This window comes from Chroicocephalus ridibundus, chromosome 3 (genome assembly GCF_963924245.1).
Source record: "Chroicocephalus ridibundus chromosome 3, bChrRid1.1, whole genome shotgun sequence".
NCBI classification, from domain to species: domain Eukaryota; kingdom Metazoa; phylum Chordata; class Aves; order Charadriiformes; family Laridae; genus Chroicocephalus; species Chroicocephalus ridibundus.
In genome coordinates this window covers 42,766,122-42,787,783 of record NC_086286.1, presented here as the reverse complement: position 1 = coordinate 42,787,783, position 21,662 = coordinate 42,766,122, and the positions used below count along the sequence as shown (strand labels likewise).

Sequence of the window (21,662 nt, the reverse complement as noted above, 5' to 3'; positions counted from 1 at the left end):
TTTAAAAGCTTAGCACATTTCTATCATCATTACAAACACTAGCATCCCCTTCAGTCACTCTTCTGCTGTACATAGACACAGAATATTCCATATATAGAGCTGGGGTTGTTCACAGACTAGCAAAAATAATAGAGGAAAAAGCTCCATCGAAAGCAAGCTCGCTTTCCTACAAGTGTCACATTGATCAGAAAAAGACTACTAGCTCATACAATTAACCAGCATCATGGAGTGCCCAAGAAAGAGCATTTCCATACAGCAAAACTGAACATCTTAAGGTCATACCAGACTCAGTACATCACTAGATCCAAAGCTATCAGTATGATAACATCTAGCTAAAGAATGAAGGGACCTGCCATTTCAGACTATTTGCATATTGCCTAATTTCACATAGATAAAAGCATTCTAAACACCAAAATATTTAAGACTTCTTCACTATAACTTTCATGGCACACTCCTATCAATAGTAATAATCTATTATAATGCTCCAATCATTTTGGCCTTGCTCTTTTTTTTTTTTTTTTTAACCTATGAGCCCTTTCAGTGGAATCCTAAGCCAGATAAATTAATTTTTTTCCAAAAGAGATCTTAAACACAAGGCAAACCGTCCTGGTTTCAGCTGGGATAGAGTTAATTTTATTCCTAGTAGCTGCTGTGTTTTGGATTTAGTATCAGAATAATGTTGATAATGCATATTATTTTAGCTGTTGCTAAGTAATGCTTATATTAAGTCCAGGACTTTTTCAGCTTCTCATAGAAGCTGATAGGAAGCATAGCATAGGCAGGACAAGCTGGACAAAGGAATATTCCATAGCATAGATATCACGCTCAGTATATAAATGGGGCTTGGACAGGGGGCAGGGATCTGCAATTGCTGCTCAGGACGAGCTGGGCAATCAATCATCGATCGGGTGGTGAACAACTGTACTGCATTACTCTCTTTGTATATTCTTTTACCATTATTATTTTCTCTTCCATTACTGTTCTATTAAACTATCTTTATCTCAACCCACAAGGTTTGGGGTTTTTTTCCCTTTTCTCCCTCATCTCCCTATCCTACTGGCGGCAAGGGGAAGTGAGTAAACGGCTACATGGTCCTAGTTGCTGGCTGGGGTTAAAATAAAACCACGATGCTAGAACAAACTTTAGATTTGAGACAAGACCAAGAAATAGCAGATACAGACAAGATGATTTGTAAAAAGCTCTCTCCTGCCTATTGTACTTCTAAAGGATGGGGTCCTTCCTACTCAACCCTGAGTCTACACCAAACAAAACAAGGCAAATGAACATCCTTTTCTTTTTTTTTTTTTTTACTGTTTTCAATCAATAACTTTCTAAAGTAACACATCAGAGGAGAATAAAAACAATATCATCTGCCACAGTCTTCAGAACTGGAGCAGTTAACATCACAACCTTGCCTTCATCAGAGGGAATCTACTTCCATGCCCATTGGCTCAATTTCTGTAGAAGTATTAGGCAGGGCAAGTTGATCCAAAACCATCCCACTATCAAGTCACAATATAAAGAGGCAATTAACCACCAATTCCCATCAAGTAAAGAGTTAATGCTGACTGCAAGTACACAGTCGCTACAAGCTGGACTCAAGAATTCAGCAAGTACTGTTTATGAATCAAGTAACTAGCAACAGAGGCTCTCTAGTTGCTATGCTGTTTAGCAAACTCTCAATACCCACTTACTCTTGGCACATGTACCAAGCTGAGAGGCAAGACTACAGGCTCAAAGCAATGAGATATGCAGGAAGAAGTGATAGGAAGAGCATGGCAATACAGTTCTGACTGTGAGAAGTACGCTGTGTAAGGGAGAGGAGTTCCGATTATCAAAAAAGCAGGATGGGAGTGTTGATCTGTCAACACTTTAGTGACCCAGAGACTCACCTGACTTGTGAAACAGCACACAAGCAGATGCACAGTTGTAACACTGTGTAGACATGTTTTATATTTACCTCCATTTTTAGAAGGAAATTTTAAGGGCTACACAGCACTATTAAGTAGGTTGGTCACACAAGCAATCCGAAGGAAAAAAACCACGTAGGATTGCAAACAGGATTCCAAGAGAGGTAGGGGGTATGTAAGCTTGTAGGGACAGCAGACAGGCCAATCTAAATCCCCTTTCAGGAAGCAAACAAATCGTAGATCCTGACATTACATAGTACTGCAACTGCCCTAAACCTCCTAACATACTCTCCCTGAGGGGACATTTTGCTAAGAACTATACAGTATAGCACAGAAGTCTTTTTGGAGTCAACATTCATTTCACAATCCAATGGAAAAGGCAGGAAAGATCTATGTTTCAAAAGGTACTGGTAGTTACTTAGCAGGGCTGAAGATTAAAACACAGGGAAGGAATTCTGAGAATAAAAGAAATAATTGGTAGAGAAAATAAAAGGGAGAATGAAGACAAGGTAAGCAGCTAGCTGTTTGCATTGATAGGGCAGATAAGAACAAAGCTGAACTATCCGAGACAGTAAAGGAAACCTCTATAATCTAAACTTCACAAATGAGTTAAGACAGTATCAACAAGATAGTAGAGCAATTCAGGCCTAAGGGAATCTGAGGAAGAAAAATCCTGATCCTGTATGTCCTGATACCTTTTCTTATTTTAGTATGTCAGAATTCCGTAACTACAGTATTGTCTATTTTTTAGAGATGTCCCACTTACCAATGAATGCAGTGACTTTTGGATTGATGATCCCACTTGGCAGAAGATGAAAGTCATACTCCACAGAATCCACAACAACTGTATGCCCTGCATTATTGCCTCCCTGGGGGAGAAGAAAAATAATAATTTAAAAAAGTGTTAATAGTTTTTGAAACTAAAGACAAATCAACACACAGTATAGCGATGGAATAAACTGATTTCAGCTCCAAGTCTGCAGCTTTCATTTCTGTTACTGACGAAGGATCTTTCAGAGATCTCCCAGGAAATCAGCTGAACTTGTTTTGTCAAACTTTACAATTTCAACATCAGTATCGCCTGTCATATAGACTTTGGACAGTATTTTAGTTCATCAAAGGTACAAGAGCTTGGAATAAGATTAAAATGTTTCTAAAAATTATTGGAGAAAAGCATAAGTATTCTAGAACATGCAAACATTTCTAAAAGCCATCATCAGTTTTACTAGGTTCCTATTACAGTTATGGAGAGTGTTAGCAAAGAAAAAAAAACATCATCAGTTAAACTGAGCACATAAAACCATGTAGTTCTTGGGAAAGATAAGTCTCTTTTGAATGTTTTCCTATGAGTACTAACCTGCAGAGTTAACTTATTCATTCTATACATCCCCAGCAATAAGAGAGGTCTGTAATAGTACAAGTCATTTGTATCTGAAACACGCTGTGAAGGAGTGAACCTAGAGGCAACTAAGACGATTGTGGTTTCGTAAGTTACAGGAAGCCATTTACATCAAACTAACACTTAACATTTCTAGCTTTTTTCATTACCACAAAGAGATTATTAAAAGATTTGTTAAACTAAAATATGTCTAAAATACAAAAAGAAGCCCGTGACCAAGTCTTAAACAGGGTCAAGACAGGCTTATGAAACTAAAAAGATTACAAAATAGTTACCAAATATCCCCAGTTCTTGTTTGATGTACTTTTGAAAATAAGCTTACACTCTCTTGTGACTGAGTCCTTTGTGCTAGTCAAGGGTACATACAAAATGGTTCCGTTTGTCATAACTACAGGAACATCTTTAGAGGCACCTTGCACCAGAAATAAACAAACTGCTTCATGGAAGGAAAGCCTTAAAGGAAGGACTTTTAATCTAAGCCTTCTTTCAGCACAAAGAAGCTGAAGGCATTATAGGAAAAGAAGAAAAAAAACTATATGAAATACTAAGTTGTGGAATTATAAATCTGAAATATTTCAGACTAATGTATCACAGAAGGTCTTTTCTAAGTAATGGACTCAACACCGACTTGCTACTTACACAACATTTACAAAGCATGAATGCAATACATAAAGCCATATATCTGATATGTGTATCAACACACGTGCCTCAGGTAAAAGCCTAATCTCAGTGAAGTTAGCAATGAAAATTCTCAGAATTCCAGCATTATTTATTTGAGGACTTACAGTCGTTCCACCTCCTTTGGAAACAGAGAGATTTACAAACCTTCACCCAAAAAAGGAAATGCCTGAATTTAGGAAAAGTTGAAATGATTTATTAATATAACATAGTTTTTCCATGTAGTGAACAGTACCTTGAAGAATTTGTAGAGATTTCCGGATGCAGATGGTTTTCACTACAAATGATCTGACTTTATCATAGAAGAACAATTTTTCAATTCACAACACGTGAAACATATTGAATGCATAAATAAAGCAAGCCTTTCAAGTTTATCCTTTTAAGAAAATAATAAATGTTCAGTAATAACCTTCCTCTTCCTCCCATCCTTTCTACTCAACAGTAGCTGTTAAGAAAGATTATTTAGTGGTCTACCACTTCTACAGTTGCATCTTTGATTTAAAAGGATGTTAACTAGCTACATAAAAACTATTTTTGAAATGAAGTGCTGACACTCTTGAGCTACTGCACATTACTCCAAAACTAGGTAATACTCTAAGAACTATTAAGTTACATCCATAAATAAAATACACAAGCCTTTTTTTAGAAAGAAGAGATGTTGGTTTTCTACACAGTGTTTGAGAACCTAAGCAAAACCTTTCTTGGGGACAAAAGAACAGCTATGTACTAAAGTAGCACTTACAATCAAGTACATCTGCTGAAAGTGGTAGTTTTCTTCTTCCTCATCAGATTCCTTCAAATTATTCCTCTCTATTAGATCCACTGGTTAATATCAGTCTAGACAAATTTAACATGAGCACTGAAGTGATTTAAATGAAAATCCAATAAATAGGTCCAAGTACAACACTGAGGTAGTAGTGATTTACAAATGGGAAGACAAGTCCAAAGTCTCCCACTGCAGCATAAATAAACTGGACTAACCCATAAAGAACACTAAAATTAGTGAATGACTGTTCATTTGAAATCCCCTACTATCTGGATGATTTTATTTCATGTTTTGCTTCTCAATTTATTAAAAAAAAAAAAAAAAAAAGTTGTACTAGCATCATGAACGTCAAATAAAGGGGAAGAAAATTTTGTGATTTTAGAAGTTAGATCACGATTAACAATAAATTCTTACTCTCTCAGAGTTTGTCAAGTTTCTAGTGCCATTCAGACGTGGTAACTTAAAATTCAGTGGTCACGTCTGCTTGAGTAAAGTGTACAGCATGCGGACCCAGGCTCTGTTCATCATAGAACGCAGCTGCTGGTTTTTGGTGGTGTGCTGGTTCAATGCTCATTGAAAAATACCCCACGGCTCAGAAAAATGGCATGTTACCTTTTAAACCCTGAACTACACACACAGCACAGCCCATACCTCATCTAGAAGCAAGCTAGTTACATATATTTCTGCATGTTTACTGTGACCAGTTATACTTTTAAGGCATTTTGCTAGAGACTCAAGCAGAAAACTTGACATTATGTGTGATGAATCGCCATCTGAACACACTTAGGCCACACCGTCTGAAATTACTGAAAAATAAACTGGTTCTGTTTTACCTCAAACCCGGGCAGATACTAACACCTCAAGGTTTCCAAATGCTTATTTTCAGATTAGACTCAAATCTGAATCTTGGAATTTAGTTGTTTATAATATTATGATGCCTACAACGCAAAAAGATTCAATCCCAAAAGTGCCACTGATAGCAGTTGTCTGGTAGAACATTAAGTCAGTCCCTATCCTGCTTTGGATGTCATTCTGTCAAAATGCATCGTTTTGAAAAATATTTTTAATTTCAAACCATATTTTAGGAAAGCATTAAAACAACAGTATTTCATTAACTCAGTTTTCAAAATTCTGCTGTTGATTTACAGGTAAGCTACCCTAACTGTAGAAGTTCAAGTGTATAGTTACACAGTTAGGAATTGTAGTATATTAAGAGAATGGTTCACACTGTACACTTACAGTGAACTAGCAGTAAAGTGTACACATGTTGTGTGCTCAGATATTGCACAACATGGGTTTGGTAAACAATTCTTATTACAAAAACCTGAACTCGGAGTTCTAGTGGTGGTGAGGTGGAGAGGTGGGTTGTTGTTAGGTTATGGGGCTTGGCTTTGGTTTGGGGTTGTTTTTTTTTTTTTCTTCCTTCAGAAATTGATGGTAATGCCAACATCTTTGTAATGTAGGCAAGTATTGACTCTGGGCATAATTCAAGGTATAAGCTGAAGTCGTCACTCCTGGCTTCAGTGCTTTCCATTTGGACTTCTCGCTGCTCCTCCTCCCTCATCATATTAAACCAAATGGGACCAGTTATGTTATTCAAGCTAACACTCCTTTGATTCAAATGTTTAAACATTATTAATGGAGAACTAACCGTGGAATTTATTTTCACGATTAGATAAACAAAGTTCATGCCCAAATGATCTTCAATACTTTCTATAAAGCTTTGGCCAGAGGGAAATTAAGATATACAAGTCATTTCTTGAGGCTCACAATACTCCCTAGTTAACTAAATGCAGTAATTAGTCTACCATATCTTGGTAACCTTCTAGGTACCCAAACTACAGGGGTTATCTCCTAGCCATGTGACGACTGAAATGCCTACCTTGGGCCAACACAGACAGAGAGGCCAAGTGCGTGACAGGACCAAAAGATGCCCTTGCTCAGTCTGGAACACACTATGTGGATGTAGTAGTGGCTCCTTTTCCCTTTCTCCATGCACAGTGGCAAGATTTCCTTCAGCTGAGCCAAGAAGCATGTCATAGCCAACACACTCATTAGGACAAGGCAACTCTGGATTCAGCTACAAACAGATGGACTGCACAAAAGGATCGAGGGGGACTGGGGGGGAAGATGACTCTTTATACATGAGAGGTACAGGGCAGCAGCAGTAGCACACTGAACAACACAATTCTTCACCGGGATGCTTTCTTCCAATTCTGCAGAATGGAAGCAGAGAAAGCCCCTCCAGAAGTCGGAATGCAGGCTGTGAAGGAGGTCAGGCAGCCAAGGCAGAGCTGGCTTTGACAGAGTAAGAGAAATAATACTGTGTGGATTAAAAAAAATAAATAGAAAAATAAAGAAGAAAGGTAATCAGTAAAAAGAAATAGCATGACATAGTCAGGAACACCTAACAGACTCAAGACTTTACTTGCTTGGTATTGCAATGCAATATTTCGTTCCAAAATTATGCAAAAGAGGTTTTCTGAAAGACAGCGAAGACACAAACACCTAATGCAAAAGACAAGCAAGAAAACCCTTTTAAGAAAGAAAAGAAAGACCTTTTTAGCAATTTTTAGGTAAGTTGAACTTGCAGAAGACCAAAAAACCCAGTTCAGAATAGGCAGTATAGGTGGGACCACAAGAGATCTTTCAAAGTCCAAGTATGCACTGAACACAAACCCACTGAACCTTCTTCATAAAGTTTTGTGTTCTCTCCCTCTGCTTCCATGGTTTCTGTGCTCTGTTGCGAGAGTGGTCTAACCCCACTCATCTAACATATTATTAAGAAAGAGGAAAAAAAAAAGCCAAAACAAACCAATCACACACACAAAAACCCCCACTTGTTTCTTTAAATGCTTCCCAAAAACACTTTGTGATTTTTTTTTCTTTTTTTCTCTCCTGCATCTCACAGGATGTTACAATATCAGATACAGTATTGTAAACCCTCAGATAATCTACCAGAACAGAAGCAAAACTTTGAACCCAAATAAGACTGTCTCTCTTAAAATTAAGAACCTTCTTCCTCTCTCCTCCCCAAGCCTCATGTCTCTGTCAGTTTAAACAGCTATTAATGAATATATCATAATTCTAAAAATAATTAAAAATTCATAAAACTCTAACCATTAATCACTGAAAATTAATTCTGATTTTTATGCTACCAACAACTGTGTATATTTATTTTCTTAAACATACAATTACCACAGAGAAGATAAATTGGTTTTTTTGCATACATAAGTATAACCCTGCACACACCCTTCAGGTTTGGATCTATAGAGCAGAATCCTTATACACTGTGAGCTTCTCATTTCAATAGACACAACGTAGAATACCCCAGCATTTTTTATTTTAAGTCACTTCATTCTGGAAGTCATGCCAAAAGGTATCTGCTAGTTAATTGAAAATTTTCTAAGTACAGCATTGCCCCTGAAACATACCAAGGACACAAAGTCAGACAACAAACACAACAGAAAAACAGATGTTTATTGCCCAAAAGACTGTGCATTCAAATACTGTGAACTGGAAGTGTACTGTTGGAAATTATTAGAAAAAAAAATCAGTTCTTGTTAATATTACACCAGAGACTAAGCACTTCATAAACTGAACACGCATAATGCTTAACTTTGCTTATTTAACACTGAAATATCTCTCTAGATTAGGTTATTACTAGGCTATTTAGGTAAGAATATAAACAACCTTTTCCCTTAAGTTCTAATAAAGCTCACTAGCTCACTTAGAAGAGAGAGTGCTATTTAAAAAAAAAAAACAAAAAACAACAAACAAACAAACCCCCACACCACCACCACACAAAAAAAGGCCTAACCATGTCTCTTTAGGTTTTCTTTACATTAGAAAACAGCCTCTGGACTTAGGCTCATTTCATCACAGAAAACTGAGTATATAGGAAAAATAGGCTCATAGCGTGCTAAAGAACAGAACGTAAAACAGATTCTCCATCTAGCAACACAAAACAAAGAGCAATAAGAACCAGTAACACCACACACTACTCCTATCAAGAGGCTAACACAGGCTTACCACTCCTGAAGTCCCAAGCATACTTTGCTTAGATACAGCACCATTTATCTGTGCATCTCTGTCAAGGCACAGCATTGCAGTTTTAGCATACTCTGAGGTTTCCAAAATTGGATTTTCAGAAGCCAGCAATCTTCTTAGCAGTGTATTTTGAGGTAAATTAAAAAAGGTTAAAAGCATTCCGCCTGTTTGTCCTTTCTCCTTTCCTTGCACTGTTTGTTCTCCTCGTATCTTTCATTTGGAACAGTTCTCTCTCCTCTCCCTAAGGATTCTTTGGTGACCAAGGGATCAGCCTCTTAAGCATCCCACAGCTTTACCAAATTATTCTGTTAAATTGTGTCTCCAATTGAATTTCCCCTACTTTTCAACTGGAAGGAGCACACACTTTGCAATACAGAGTAATACAAATACGATGTTGTCCTTCCTTAACTTTTGACTCTCCCTTGAAGTCAACTGTTGTTGCTCAAGACTTTGAAACAAGACACCAAAGTTAGGGTGGTTGGTTTCATGGCTGGACCCAGACTCCAGTTTTCAGATTACCCATTGCTGCCTACGCTGCTGCCAGCAACGCTAAAGGAGTGATTACCACCAGGTGACATTCAACATTTGTGCTGATAACGGGGGAAAACACGAGCTTGCTCAAAGTGCAGGGAGAACCAAACACCTACTTTTTTCCCCAACAATATCAGTTCAAACAATTCATGGAATTACGAAGTTGGGCATCTTAATCGTAGCCTTGATACAAAAAGAAACAAACCAAACCGAAACAAAAAAACAAACCATCTCAACTGTGAAAGTTTCCTAGTACCCTTTAAATAAAGAGTTGTTGGTTTGTTTTTGAGGGGTATGTTTGGTTATTGTTTTGTTGTTTTTTTTTAAAACTTCTGCACATATCCAGCTCAAAAGGGTGCCAGCTGGATTGGAATGAAAAAAAATATTTCCATTTATTTGGAGATGCAGTGTGAAAGTCATCATGAACAACAAGTGTGAACCTATGCATTTCAGTATATGGATTTAGTTTAGGGACTTTTTAGTTCGATGCTCTGATGGATGAACAACTTAAAATCCTATTAAGACCCAGTAGCCTTTTTTCTCCTTTCATGATCCTGACACTATTAAATTATACTATTATTTTAGAGTATTTTAAGTCATTAAGTGCTAGAGTGAAAGTAAGGTCAGGCAAAATCTGTAATATTTTAAGCAAAGCCTGTTGTTTTAAGATAAACTAAATGCATAAGCTTTTTAAAAAGGCATTATTCCAATTTCACTGGTGTGGTATCTTTAAATCACTTCCTTGAAAAAGTACATGATCCCTCACCACTAGCTGGTAATCCTGAAATATCCAAGCTATTCAACATGTAGAACAGCTAAGTATACAGGACTCTGACAGAAAGGTGCACAGTAATAGACAAATTATCACACAAGTACTGTTAGTACAACAGCCATCCTGGTAACAAAACCCCTTATTTACCTGCTTTCTAGAAGCCTCATTCCAAAAAACATTCCCTATGAAATACCACTTTTGAAATATTCCTTTTACAGTGGTACGCTGCTCAGAGATATTACTACTTTTTTTAAAGCAAACAAAAAAAAAATAAGAGCTTTTTCTTCAGCTTGCTCAAGAAGATCAAGCAGCCTAAAAATCCTTCTCAGTGTTAAGAACCACACCCAAGAATCTGCATCCATATATTCAATTTAGATAAGTTAGTCAGTACTACACACAAAACAAGATGTTATTCTAAAACATACCTACCCCGGCAAACGTGAACAGAATCAGTTACACGTGCACAGAGGGGGAATAAGATAGCAAAGGCTGCTGCAAGTATTGCACATCTGGGGGCCATTTGATAAACATTCTTAGGAAACACCCTTTTTGCAATAGTTTTGAGTGCCTGAAAATACTAGCTTGGAAGGAAAAAGAGTCATTATCTGCTAGTTGGCACCATACTGGAAACACACTTGATGTTTCTATAAATCAAACAAGTGACTCCTGCTAGCCATAACACACTAGCAAAGCACTGGAAGGCAATACTTACCACAAACAATACACCCACGCACACAACACAAACGCACCAGTTACCAACATACTGTACCAATGGTCCAGATAGTCTCACTGGAAAAATGTATCGAAGACTAATCGATTAATCTACATTTAGTCCTCTACAGAGGACTACATTTCAAACACACTGACTGAACAGTATTTCTAATAGGACATCTACGGTAATTTTAAGGTAAATCATTTCAGCACTTCCCCTATCTATGCAAAATGGCTTATTTTCTCTTGCATTCTATAGCTTAACTGCTAGCTACAGTATCTTGGGTAAAGAACTGAAGAGAACTAGCAACTATACTAATGCAAGTACCTGACTACAGTTGTGTGATTATTTTTCCTTATAGCTCTGAAGACTGAAAACAATTTTTAGAAGTGTAACTCTTAGAAAGGTGTATTCTGTAGCCAAACCAGTAAAATCAAAAGAATGTATGAACAACCTTGAAGAAAGACAAGTTTTCTCACTTTGAGCCTTCCCATAGCACAACCGCTCTTTTAGCTTCCTACATTTTGTCCACGCAAAACAGTTACAAATCACGTACAAAGCATGGAGAAGGAGCATAATAATATTTAACAGCCATTTTTCTCCTGGAATTGCATTGCTGTACTAGTCAAAAGCCCCCAGACAACATTCATGTATCGAGCTGATTCACTGGACAAATAAGAGCCAATCTTTCTGGGAGTTACGGCGGGGTCTTGATAATTTAATGAAGTTAATTTGACAAACTAGCAATGACTTCAGCCCGTCTTCAGAAAGTCTAATTGATGACTATTTCACTAGCCTTTTTGCATCATGACCTTTATTGTCAGGACTAAAGGCGCATGCTCTTTATAGACAAAAATATTTTCTTGCTGAATTAAAACAGTGCAAGAAAGTTTATCAAGTAAGACTTCAGGTTTACAGTGCTTAATCAGCCACTACCAAAACTCAGCTAACAGAACACTGAAGTTGAAATAACCGCCGCCTGGGGTTTTGGTTTTGCTACATATGAAGGTACATCCAGAATGCTTCTTAAGTTTATTCAAGAATTTATTCATTTATTCAAGAATAACTTATTTGGCTTTCCATAAATATACTCCAACAGTATTTATGTTTACCAAGGATATAAACATTTTAAATTTAAAAAAAATAAAAATTAAAAAAACCCCAAACATCAAACTGGGAGTTACAAGCTCCGGTATGCTTTATATACAATGCCTGCTAACTTAAGAGTGAACCTAAGTGAAGCCAACAATTGAGGAAACATGGAACCTCACTTCCAAAAAGACTCTGAAAATAATACAAAGCCATACCCAAATGTGTACAGAGAACTTGAATCAGAACTTTCTCCTCTGCTGAGTTTGCTCAGAAAAGTTCCATGCTCTTGGGTTTGCAGCCAACCTCTCTGGTTTACCTGAAACGTATGCAAAGGACTTGACCACTTCTTCCAGTTTAAGGGAAAAGGATCTGCAGTTCTATTTTCCTGGCACAGGGGACTCTTCCAGGAAAAATGTACATACTTATATCCTTCACTGAAAGACCCTTGCTCTTGATCTTAAGTTCATTCTAGCTTCAAACTTCGGGGTTTTTCCTTCCTTTTTTTTTTTTCTAAAAGAAGTGCACACAGTCTAATAGAGAACGCTAATGTATCGACTTGGAGCAAGCAAAAACAAAAAGGAAAGCAGGGTACCCCCACAAACCCAAGTAAGACATTCTGTGCTTTTTAAAGCCTTTGTGTACAGCACAAAGAGCAAGAGTAAATGTGTGCCATGTGTGTTAGCCAAAGAAGTGTATGCTTAAGTATGCAGCATGTGGACCTGCGTTAAGTAGAGCACGCAAATAAGAAATCACTGCAGGAACACATAAAAAATGTAACACATTTGAAACTAAGATGGAGGAACAACAGCGTATCTTTCTCCATTTTAAATCTACGTAAGTTGAAAATAGGCATTTTAGTTTCAGAGCATATCTTCATTAGTCAAGGACAGCCTAGATGTTCATAGAACAGTTAAACCCGTTTTGAACATATCAAGACAGCAGTTCAAACCCTGATGCCTTGCCTACAGCAGTACTCGTAACTGCTAAGACTGGTCTATGTTACTGGAACTTTACCTAACAGTGGATGTGTATAGGGAAAAAAAGATTTAATTAGAAAAGCAGACTGAAATTACTATCAAAAGCATACTGTGAATGGCTCTCTATACAGATACTAAATACGAAAGTATTTAAAGTAACTATGAAATACTGACATATGCATTTAAGAGAACTATCTACTCAAAAAGTCTATGATGACAATCACTGCTTTTTCTTATGACATGATCATGCCAAGTTGTCTATCTCAAAAATATGATGCCTCAGGGTAGAGCAAAGAAGTCTTTCAAGTTATCTCCTCTAGAATAGAAATTAGTTGTCTAGTTTAAAGAGATGTTATCTTACGCTACGTTAAGGAAGAAGCCATACACTCCCTTCAACTCTCCCCATCAGATGTGTGTGTGCATAATTTTTTCTACAGTTTACTTTTATTGCTACCACATTCCAGCATTCTTTTTTAGCTCAGGGCAACCACTGTTGTTTCTGAGCTAGCTATACAAGTGACTGCCAAGTTGGGCAAGAAGCAAGTCAATGTTGCTTTGGCATCATATGGTTGTAAACATTTTCATTTAACTCTTAGATGAAAAGTCAAAAATGCATCAAGAAAGCTGGATACTATTATTACTTACAAGAAACTTAAGAAAGGCTCCTTCTTGCCACAATCAGAATGCCACAGTCTCAGAATGCTGAACACACCTTTAAAAAGTTGACCGGCCTAATGAAGAGACATATCTGAACCCCTATGATGCAATCTAACTCGACACAGCTTTGCAATTGCAAGGCTATTTGCTCCTCATTTCAATACATATTGCCAAAAATCTATTTTGAACTTCAGATTGCAAACCATCCCCCTTTAAAAAAAAATAATTTAAAAAATCAAGGTTTTGATACCTAATTCATTCTCCCAGATCCCAAATTTTGTGAATAACTTCTTGCTTTCTCCCCCCCCCTCCACCCCCAATGAATTAGCAGCTAACAAACTGCTAACAAACTCTACTGTATAACCTACTCCTAGATTTCAGTATAAACAACACCCAGCAGCTAGCAATTTTCTTCCTTAACAATCCATTCATGTTTGTAAGATCTAAACCTAGTTCAAGGAGCCATCATGTTACACATGTAAAAGTTTCTAAAACTTTGGCTAGACTTCAGAAGTTTTTGAATGTGTAGGACAAGAATTGTTGCATCAGAACAAGATCAAGTGTGTGGTTTGAGGCAGAATATGAGAGAATAAGCACATTATGTTTTACACATTAACAAATAAAAGAAATAATTAACTTTACTTAAGTCTATTAATCTCAAAAAACTCCATACATTTCTCTATACTGATAGAACCTGCTCTGAGGAACTGCTATTGAAAGACAATATTCAGAAAGACTCTTTAGAGCTGGTTTAGGCTTAGTTTCACCTGATCTGCAAAACCCTGTACCGTTGCAATGCCTATATAAGTTTGGTAGTGAACAGGATTCATTATCCAAGTCCAGAATAAAGACCAACCTATCCCTAAGAGAGAAAAGAGATCAAGAGAGGCAGGCAGATAAGGAACAAGAAAAACGTTGAAAGCATAGGTTGGTCTAGCACTACGTTGCTTCAGTGCACAAAACTCCACCAATGTTTGCTACATTTCACAAGAATATTTAAGAAAGGATATGAAAAACAAAAAGTGACTTTGGGAATACTTACAGAGAACATCTTCCAAACGTGTGAGGTAGTACAGTAGAAATAAAAAATATATTTGAAATCTTAATAAGCTGCTACAAAGGATATGAAAAACAAAAAGTGACTTTGGGAATACTTACAGAGAACATCTTCCAAATGTGTGAGGTAGTACAGTAGAAATAAAAAATATATTTGAAATTGTAATCAGCTGCTACAGACTACTGCATCTTAACCAACCAAATGCAGTAAACTTTTGTAGTAACAGTAAGATTGAAAGAACAATAATAAACCAGTAGATCAAGGTGTAATTTGCTCTTTAGTGGTATTAAGATCTCCTTTGTTAATGGTACAAAGCTTATGAACTGGAAAATCAGATTTCAACTGTTCTGTCTGAAATAATTCAGACATTGTGTGATTGTTTACAGCAACAACAGATCACCTGTCAGTGATGCTCTAAAACAGGTCTGTAAAGCATATGACTCACTGATGGGGCAGGCTAAAGAACTCATTTTACCGACCTCTCTTTCCTCACCAGAGCACATTATTGGCATGTTGCCAACCACTACAAGGTCCAAAAGTGCACCTAGCACTTAAAAAACAAAACAACAAAAAAAAAAACCAACGGAAAAAAGAGCTCTAGCTAGACATCACATACCGAATGCCTGAGCAGCTAAAACAGCACCAATAGCTGTAGCTACTGATTCCGTTATTCTTAATTCTCCATGACCTGCAAAGGCTCTAGGCTAAAACACCTTTTAAAATGAGAATATTTAGAAAAAAAAGTAGACTTGGTGAAAGGAAGAAAAGAAAAATCACATTTTAAAAAAAAAGTGGCTATGTAAAGACTAGTGATATGGAGGTACTACATAGCATTGGTCTGAGGACTTCAGTTAGCAGTTATCAGCTGATCAATCGTAACTGCTTAACCCCAAGAATCTGCACTCTAAAAACTTCTCTAATTGTTGTACTGTAATTGCTACCGATCAAGTGATCAGTGATGGCGTCACTATACCCGCTGTTGTTTGGGGGGAGGAAGAGGAAAAGGGAGTCCAAAGAATCCACACATTGCAATTACCATGCATTAGCAGCTGAGGACTAGGAACGGTGTGACCCCGCAGCAGAGCAGAAATGGTAAGTTACAGACCGACCATCCTGAAATCAGCTGAGAAGATGTGGAAAGAAGCTGCAATTCTGTTTTAAAGTAGTAACAAGATGTACAATAGAACCGAGGAAGCAGGGAAACAGGATTCTTTGGCATAGGGAGCATGGCTTGAAAATAGTTTGAAGACTTAGAAATCTCCTGTGTGAATTATATAGTCTGAATAAATCAGCTACCTCCAATAGTAAGAACAGGAAGTGACCAAAAAACTGCTGATGAAATAAGTAAGAACAGAATCACGCAGTGCGGACATTACATTTTTTTGCTGTATGCATACACTGGTAGATTGGGTGCAGGAGGTGGTGTTAATGTAAGAGATACATAGTATATTTTGGTACTGTATTTGTTTTGATAAAGTTATTATCTAAAATAATTTGCTTGCACTAACTTGCCATTCCCGTATCCAGTAACAAATGAAACTCTGGTAATTAAATTCCCTAATTTGGTTGCATTCTGCAGTGGTAGGAAATCCCTTAATCAGAACAAGAAATGTTTTCTGTTTACTTTCCATTACCCATGGAATTGACAAAAAAACCTACGTATACTTTAAAATGGCAGCAAGGATAGCTGCTTACCAAAAGGAAACCATGTCAATCAAAAACCACAAAAGCACAGTTTTTCTGGCAACTATTCCTGAATTTCAAACCAATTATTTCTCTGCTTTACTGTCTGGACTATGATTTATGTGATAGCAGGTAAGCAGACTTTCCTCTGTAAGCCACCAGAGAGCAGATATAGGTTTAAGTGCAAAAGCCTCACCAATACATTTGTTTAATCGAAAGTATCATTTTACCAGATACCTCCTAGAGGTAAATTAAGGCCAATTCAAATTTAACAGTGGAAAAACAAGTACACAGTTTGCCTGTCATGTAGACACGTCTGTATTAATTGCATCTGAACCCTCTGTACTAACAGTGCCCTCATGAAACTCTGAGAGTTGCCAGTGCAGCTGCATTAGCAGCGACATATATGCAGCCCCCTAGATATATTTTAATTTTAGTTTAGTCTCTTCAAATAGTTGTTTTTGAAACCATAATGCTACTTTTGATAAATGTGAATCTATCTTCTGAAGAGAAAATCCCATACTCTTGCACCGAGCACGAGAGTCCTTTCAACAACCTCTAAACCTAAGATAAAGTACTTTGGAGGGTTGTATTTAGAAGAAATAGAACCATAATACAGCTTATTTACTGACACGCTTATTTGGCTGATTGTACCTAAGCAAGGACTTCATTCCAGATGCCATAACCGGCTCGTTAAAAAAGTGACTGAAGTCATTAGCACACTGGCTATGTAGGAGACAAGAAGGTATGGCCACAGATTTCAGAGTACAACTTCTTGCAAAGCCTTTACAGGCATTGTAAGTGATAGTTCTTGGTTGTGGGACAGGACCATTTTTATGCTCTGCATCTGCACAGAACCAGGGACAGTGACATGAAAGCCACACTAGAGCTCCCAGTTCCACTGAAAATATAATGCAAGCTTCCAAGACATCTTAGACCTGCTACAACAACTTCCCAAGTTCTCCAAGCAAACAGTTGTACTAATACATTTTTCACAAGAGCACGCTAGAAATATTTGACCTCATCCACAGGCCTTCTAGCAACTCTGTGGCATGATGAATAGAAAGAATCATCCTAGAATAAGAGTATAATGGCGAAATAAGAATCAAAAGCTCCGACTACAGAAAGTTGATATTAACAAAGGGCAAACTAAGTGTGTTACAGTCTTTCTTTCTGGACTTGCACCCCTATGAAAAGCACAAGAACCATACACAGCAAGATTATTTAGTAGCTCAGTACCACTGAAAGAGAATATTCCTATTTTCCCCTCTCATTCTGAGAAACTGTTCTTTGTGTCTACCCTGTCCTGGGGTCCTCTTTTCATTAAGGTCCTCTGAGACAATTAAATTAAGTTTTATTTACTAAAAAGGTAGAAAGTTAATCCAACAAAAAATAGTTTCCTGCCATTTTGGTCAGTTAAATCAACTTACAGAAGTGTTCAAGTCCCAGAGTCAGCATATGGGAGGAGACCCAGACAGCACAGCCATCAACAGGAAAGGGAAGAAAGAAGAAAAACTCCTTCCTTCAGCAGGAGCAACAAGCTGTTAGAAATGGCAGAACAGGCCATGACATTCAAGCCTGAGGTACCGGCATATTTCTTCCCTTTTCTCGATCCTTTACCCAGCTTATTCAAAAGTAGTAACAAATACATTAAAACACGTGCACACAAAAATTCACTGTCTGGCCCTCTCTCTCCCCCGACACTTCTGAGTATTGCACATACACGCTCACCTAGATGTCCTTCAAGTTTCAAGAACAAAGTTGTGAAGGATAAACTGAGTCACTGTGTTCTATAACCCACAAAACCAGACAATCATGCCACAGCACCACACCAGATTTTATGATTTTTTTTTAAAAAAAAACAAGATACATGGGAAAAAGTAATTAATTTGCAAAAACAGCTATTTAATAAAATATTTTTTACTTCAAAATTAAAGCATCTGAAGTTCAAGTTTTTGATTTGTCAGCTTTGAAACTGACTTGGTTTTGAAAGCACCAGTTTTACATGCAGATCTCGTTAGAAAATACAACGCCTCAGTATCTGCACTCTTCGGGAAATGATACACTCTTTCAAAATATACTTGAGAGCAAATTTAATTTGTGCATTCAACAAAAGCATATGGATAACGACACTTACACGAAGTCTGCGCTTGTTGTAGGCATTTTACACTGCTGCATCTCTTAACTTCAAGAAAAAACCGCACATAGCTTTAGTTGTGCCCTGTAGAATCACTACACTAGAAATGTTAAGAAAAACACCTCCTCAGATCCGTTGTGTTTTAACGCAGGCATTTAAGAGTTCAGTGCTTGTGGGCTAGACTCACTTTTTTTGCTCTTTTGCAGGAATAAGGCCTCCACAGAGAAAAGAAAAAATTTAAAAAAAAAAAAAATAACGGAGAAACATGGGATTCCATTGACACAACAACGATCTTGAAAGCATGGGGCAGGCGACTCCTTAAAAAGCTAGTTTTAACCCCAAGAGGGCCGAGCGGTTGGGGACGACACGCACACCCTCACGTGCATCCTGTAACGAACCGCCGGTTCCGTGCCGGGGGCCACCATTGCCCCTCCGGGGCGGGGGGGGGGGCGGCCAGCGCAGCGCAGCACAGCGCGCTCACCGCCGCTGCGGCTTAGGCCACGCCGCCGCCGCCACCACCGGAGAGGGCTCCCGTCCCCGCAGCGATGCTGCGGGAACCGCCGAGCGCGGCCCCTTCCCGGCGCCCCCCAGACAAAGAGTGGTGCGGCGGCGGCGGGCCCGAGCGGGGGAAACGCGACCCCGGGCGCATTCCTCCTGCTGGAGGCGAGGAGGGCGCCTGCCTCCTCCTCCTCCTCCTCCTCCTCCCGGCGTCCGGACGGGGACAAAGGAGGAGCGGGAGGGCTGCGGAGCCGGCGGCGGGGCTCTGGCCAGGGGTGCTGCCCTGCCGGGAAAGGTTTCGCTGCTCCGCAGCCCACCCTGCGCGGCGGGAGCGCCCGCCGCCGCCTCACCGGGCACCGGCCGCCCGGCCCCGCGCTGAGGCGGGCGCCCCGGCGAGAACGGGGGGCGAGAGGGAGCGACGTCGCGGAGCCGGGCGGGCGGTGGGGCCGGTGGCCGGGGCCGCCCGCTTCAAGGTGACACCCGCGGCCTCCCCCGCGCCCCGGCTGCCACCTCCTCCTCCCTCTTCCTCCTCCTCACCTGGCACCTGCAGACGATGTCGGCGTCCTGCGCCAGCAGGTCCACCACCTTGCCTTTGCCCTCGTCGCCCCACTGGGCCCCCAGCACGACGGTCACCTTGTTGCCGGGGCGGCGGGCGGCGCACTCGCCGTTGGGGATGGCGGGCGCCGGGGCGCCATGCTCCGCCATGGCTCGCGTTGCCCGCTCCGGCTCCGCTCCAGGCACATGCGGCAGCGCGCGGCGGCTCCGCTCCGCCTCCTCCCGGGCGGGCGGGCGGTGGTGCCGCCGCCTCCAGGTGCCGCCGCCTACCGGCCCCACCAGCGCGGCCTCCCCCGCTAGGCAGACCCCCTCTGCCCTCAGGCGGAGCCCCGCTCCGCTCTCCCGCCGAAAACGAGAGCCGCCGCTGTTCCCGGAGGCTTTTTTTTTTTTTTCCTTCTTCCTCGCCCTTGCGCCGCTTCTCCCGCGCCTTCCAGCCCGGACTACATTACCCAGCGGGCTGCGTGGCCTCCCCCGCGCCGGGCGCCGCGCGGAGCCGGGCGCGGTGCATGCTGGGGCTCGTAGTCCCCGGGGGCCGCACCTGTGGCAGGACCGGGTTCCGTGTCGGTTTGCCCCACGTGGCGACGCGAGGCCATGTCGGTTGGGGAGTGGGCGGCGGCGGCCATGGCGTCTCGCAGGGTGCTGCCGGCCTTGCTGTGGCCAGATGGCCGCTGAGCCTTGTGGAGGTGGAAGGAGGGGAAGGGGCGCTAAGGGCAGCCCGGGGGATGGCCTTTCTGTGCGCCGGGTCTGGCCTGGGCTTAATATATGCTCAAGCTGCGGCCTTGGGTTTGGTGGCCGCCGATCCTGTGGTGTGCCTTCTCCACAGCAGGCTCTCTGTGGGGCGGCAGCCCACGGCCTGACCTGCTACAGGTGTCCCGTGAACCAGAGCCGGTGCCTCTGGTCCCTGCCAGCCTGGGGGGCCCAGCACTGGTGTGGGTCCCGCCTTCCCTCAACGTTACATCCGTCACAGATGTCAAACCTGCAAATGTGCGTTTGCAGTATATCACGGCTTTGCTTGTGTGGTTAGTGTTGCCGACTTAACGAGAAGAATGTAAATTAGTGTTAGTGAAACGAACCAGGGGCTGAATGTAAGAGGTCATTTTCTCCAGAGGCACCGGAACATGGCCCCGAGCTTATTCATGAGGAAAAGAAAATAATGGAAAAAACCCATAGCAGCGTAATGCCTTCATCATGCATACTTGAGGGTTTAGAAGTGGAACTGATGTCTCAGTGGCTGTTTTCATTCTTCCCTGCTTCACAGAATCAACACCCCTGGGGGAAGATTTTTTTTGTGTAAAGTAGCTATTAAAAAGACATAAATCTGAATGATGTAATTATTGCTAAAACAGCTATTCAAAAACCTGAGTCACTGAGCAGCCACAACATGCAGCTGTCTGGCATGTTGTAGAGTTTGATTTTAGTTGCTTCTTCACTCCTTCAGGCTTACTCTAGCCAAGAATTTGAGGGTCTGTAAAAGCCACTGGTGATAAGTTGAACTGTGCTTTGTAAAACTAGGAAGATATATAACAGAAAATTAAATACAAAGTTGACAGAGAACATTTTTTTAAAATATCTGAAAATATCTAAATCCTGAGTATCAGTGCGAAGAGATGCTATGACCAAGTAGTCAGTTGAGTACAAAGATGTTGAGCAATTGCAAATTATACCAGGCAATGGTGTGTGTGTACACACTTCAAAGAGCAAATAGTTCCTTAAACATTTAATGTAGTCCATAGTATTGCTATTTTTGTCTGCTTGTGCTAAAAAAACCACCATAGCCGTGATTTCTGTATCACAGAAAGCACACAAGCACAGAGCTTGTGGGAAGTCACTAAAAGCCACAAGGGGCTCCTGAAGTCAGTTTCTCCAGTCTTGCTGACACAGTGGCAAACTTTGGTTTAGTGCTCTCACTTCTTCGGCTGTAGATCATCTCGTGACTCCCCCCAAAATGATCTAGATTAATGTTTCAGGATATGATTTTCCAGTATAGGTGAATCATATTAACACCTCACCATTGCCGACACAAATATTCCCTCAAATCTCAAAATAAATTTGGGCCTGTCGTGGTAGTGTCCTAGTAGTGTGGTATCAGTGTAATGCCACTTTCCAGAGAGGTCTCGGGCACACGAATCCATTGTTCTGCTATTTTTATTTGGTGTAGAAGAGTTTTGAGATTTATGTATAGGTATGT

General features: G+C 40.3%; 2 protein-coding genes across 2 annotated transcripts in view; one reads left to right on the top strand and one right to left on the bottom strand.

Annotated features, from left to right (window-relative positions):
* The window catches only part of ADSS2 (adenylosuccinate synthase 2), a 38,663-nt gene extending 18,826 nt beyond the window's left edge, over positions 1 to 19,837 (bottom strand). Inside the window, exons 1-2 of the mRNA XM_063328909.1 lie at positions 19,457 to 19,837; positions 2,677 to 2,779 (exon numbers count right to left, since the gene is read on the bottom strand). Of these exons, the coding sequence (XP_063184979.1) occupies positions 2,677 to 2,779; positions 19,457 to 19,624 (271 nt within the window). The 5' untranslated portion in view covers positions 19,625 to 19,837. The remainder of the gene's footprint in view (positions 1 to 2,676; positions 2,780 to 19,456) is intronic.
* A 228-nt stretch (positions 19,838 to 20,065) lies between these two features.
* CATSPERE (catsper channel auxiliary subunit epsilon) overlaps positions 20,066 to 21,662 on the top strand; it is a 36,495-nt gene continuing 34,898 nt past the window's right edge. Inside the window, 1 exon segment of the mRNA XM_063328894.1 lies at positions 20,066 to 20,110. Coding sequence (XP_063184964.1) covers positions 20,066 to 20,110 — 45 coding nt within the window.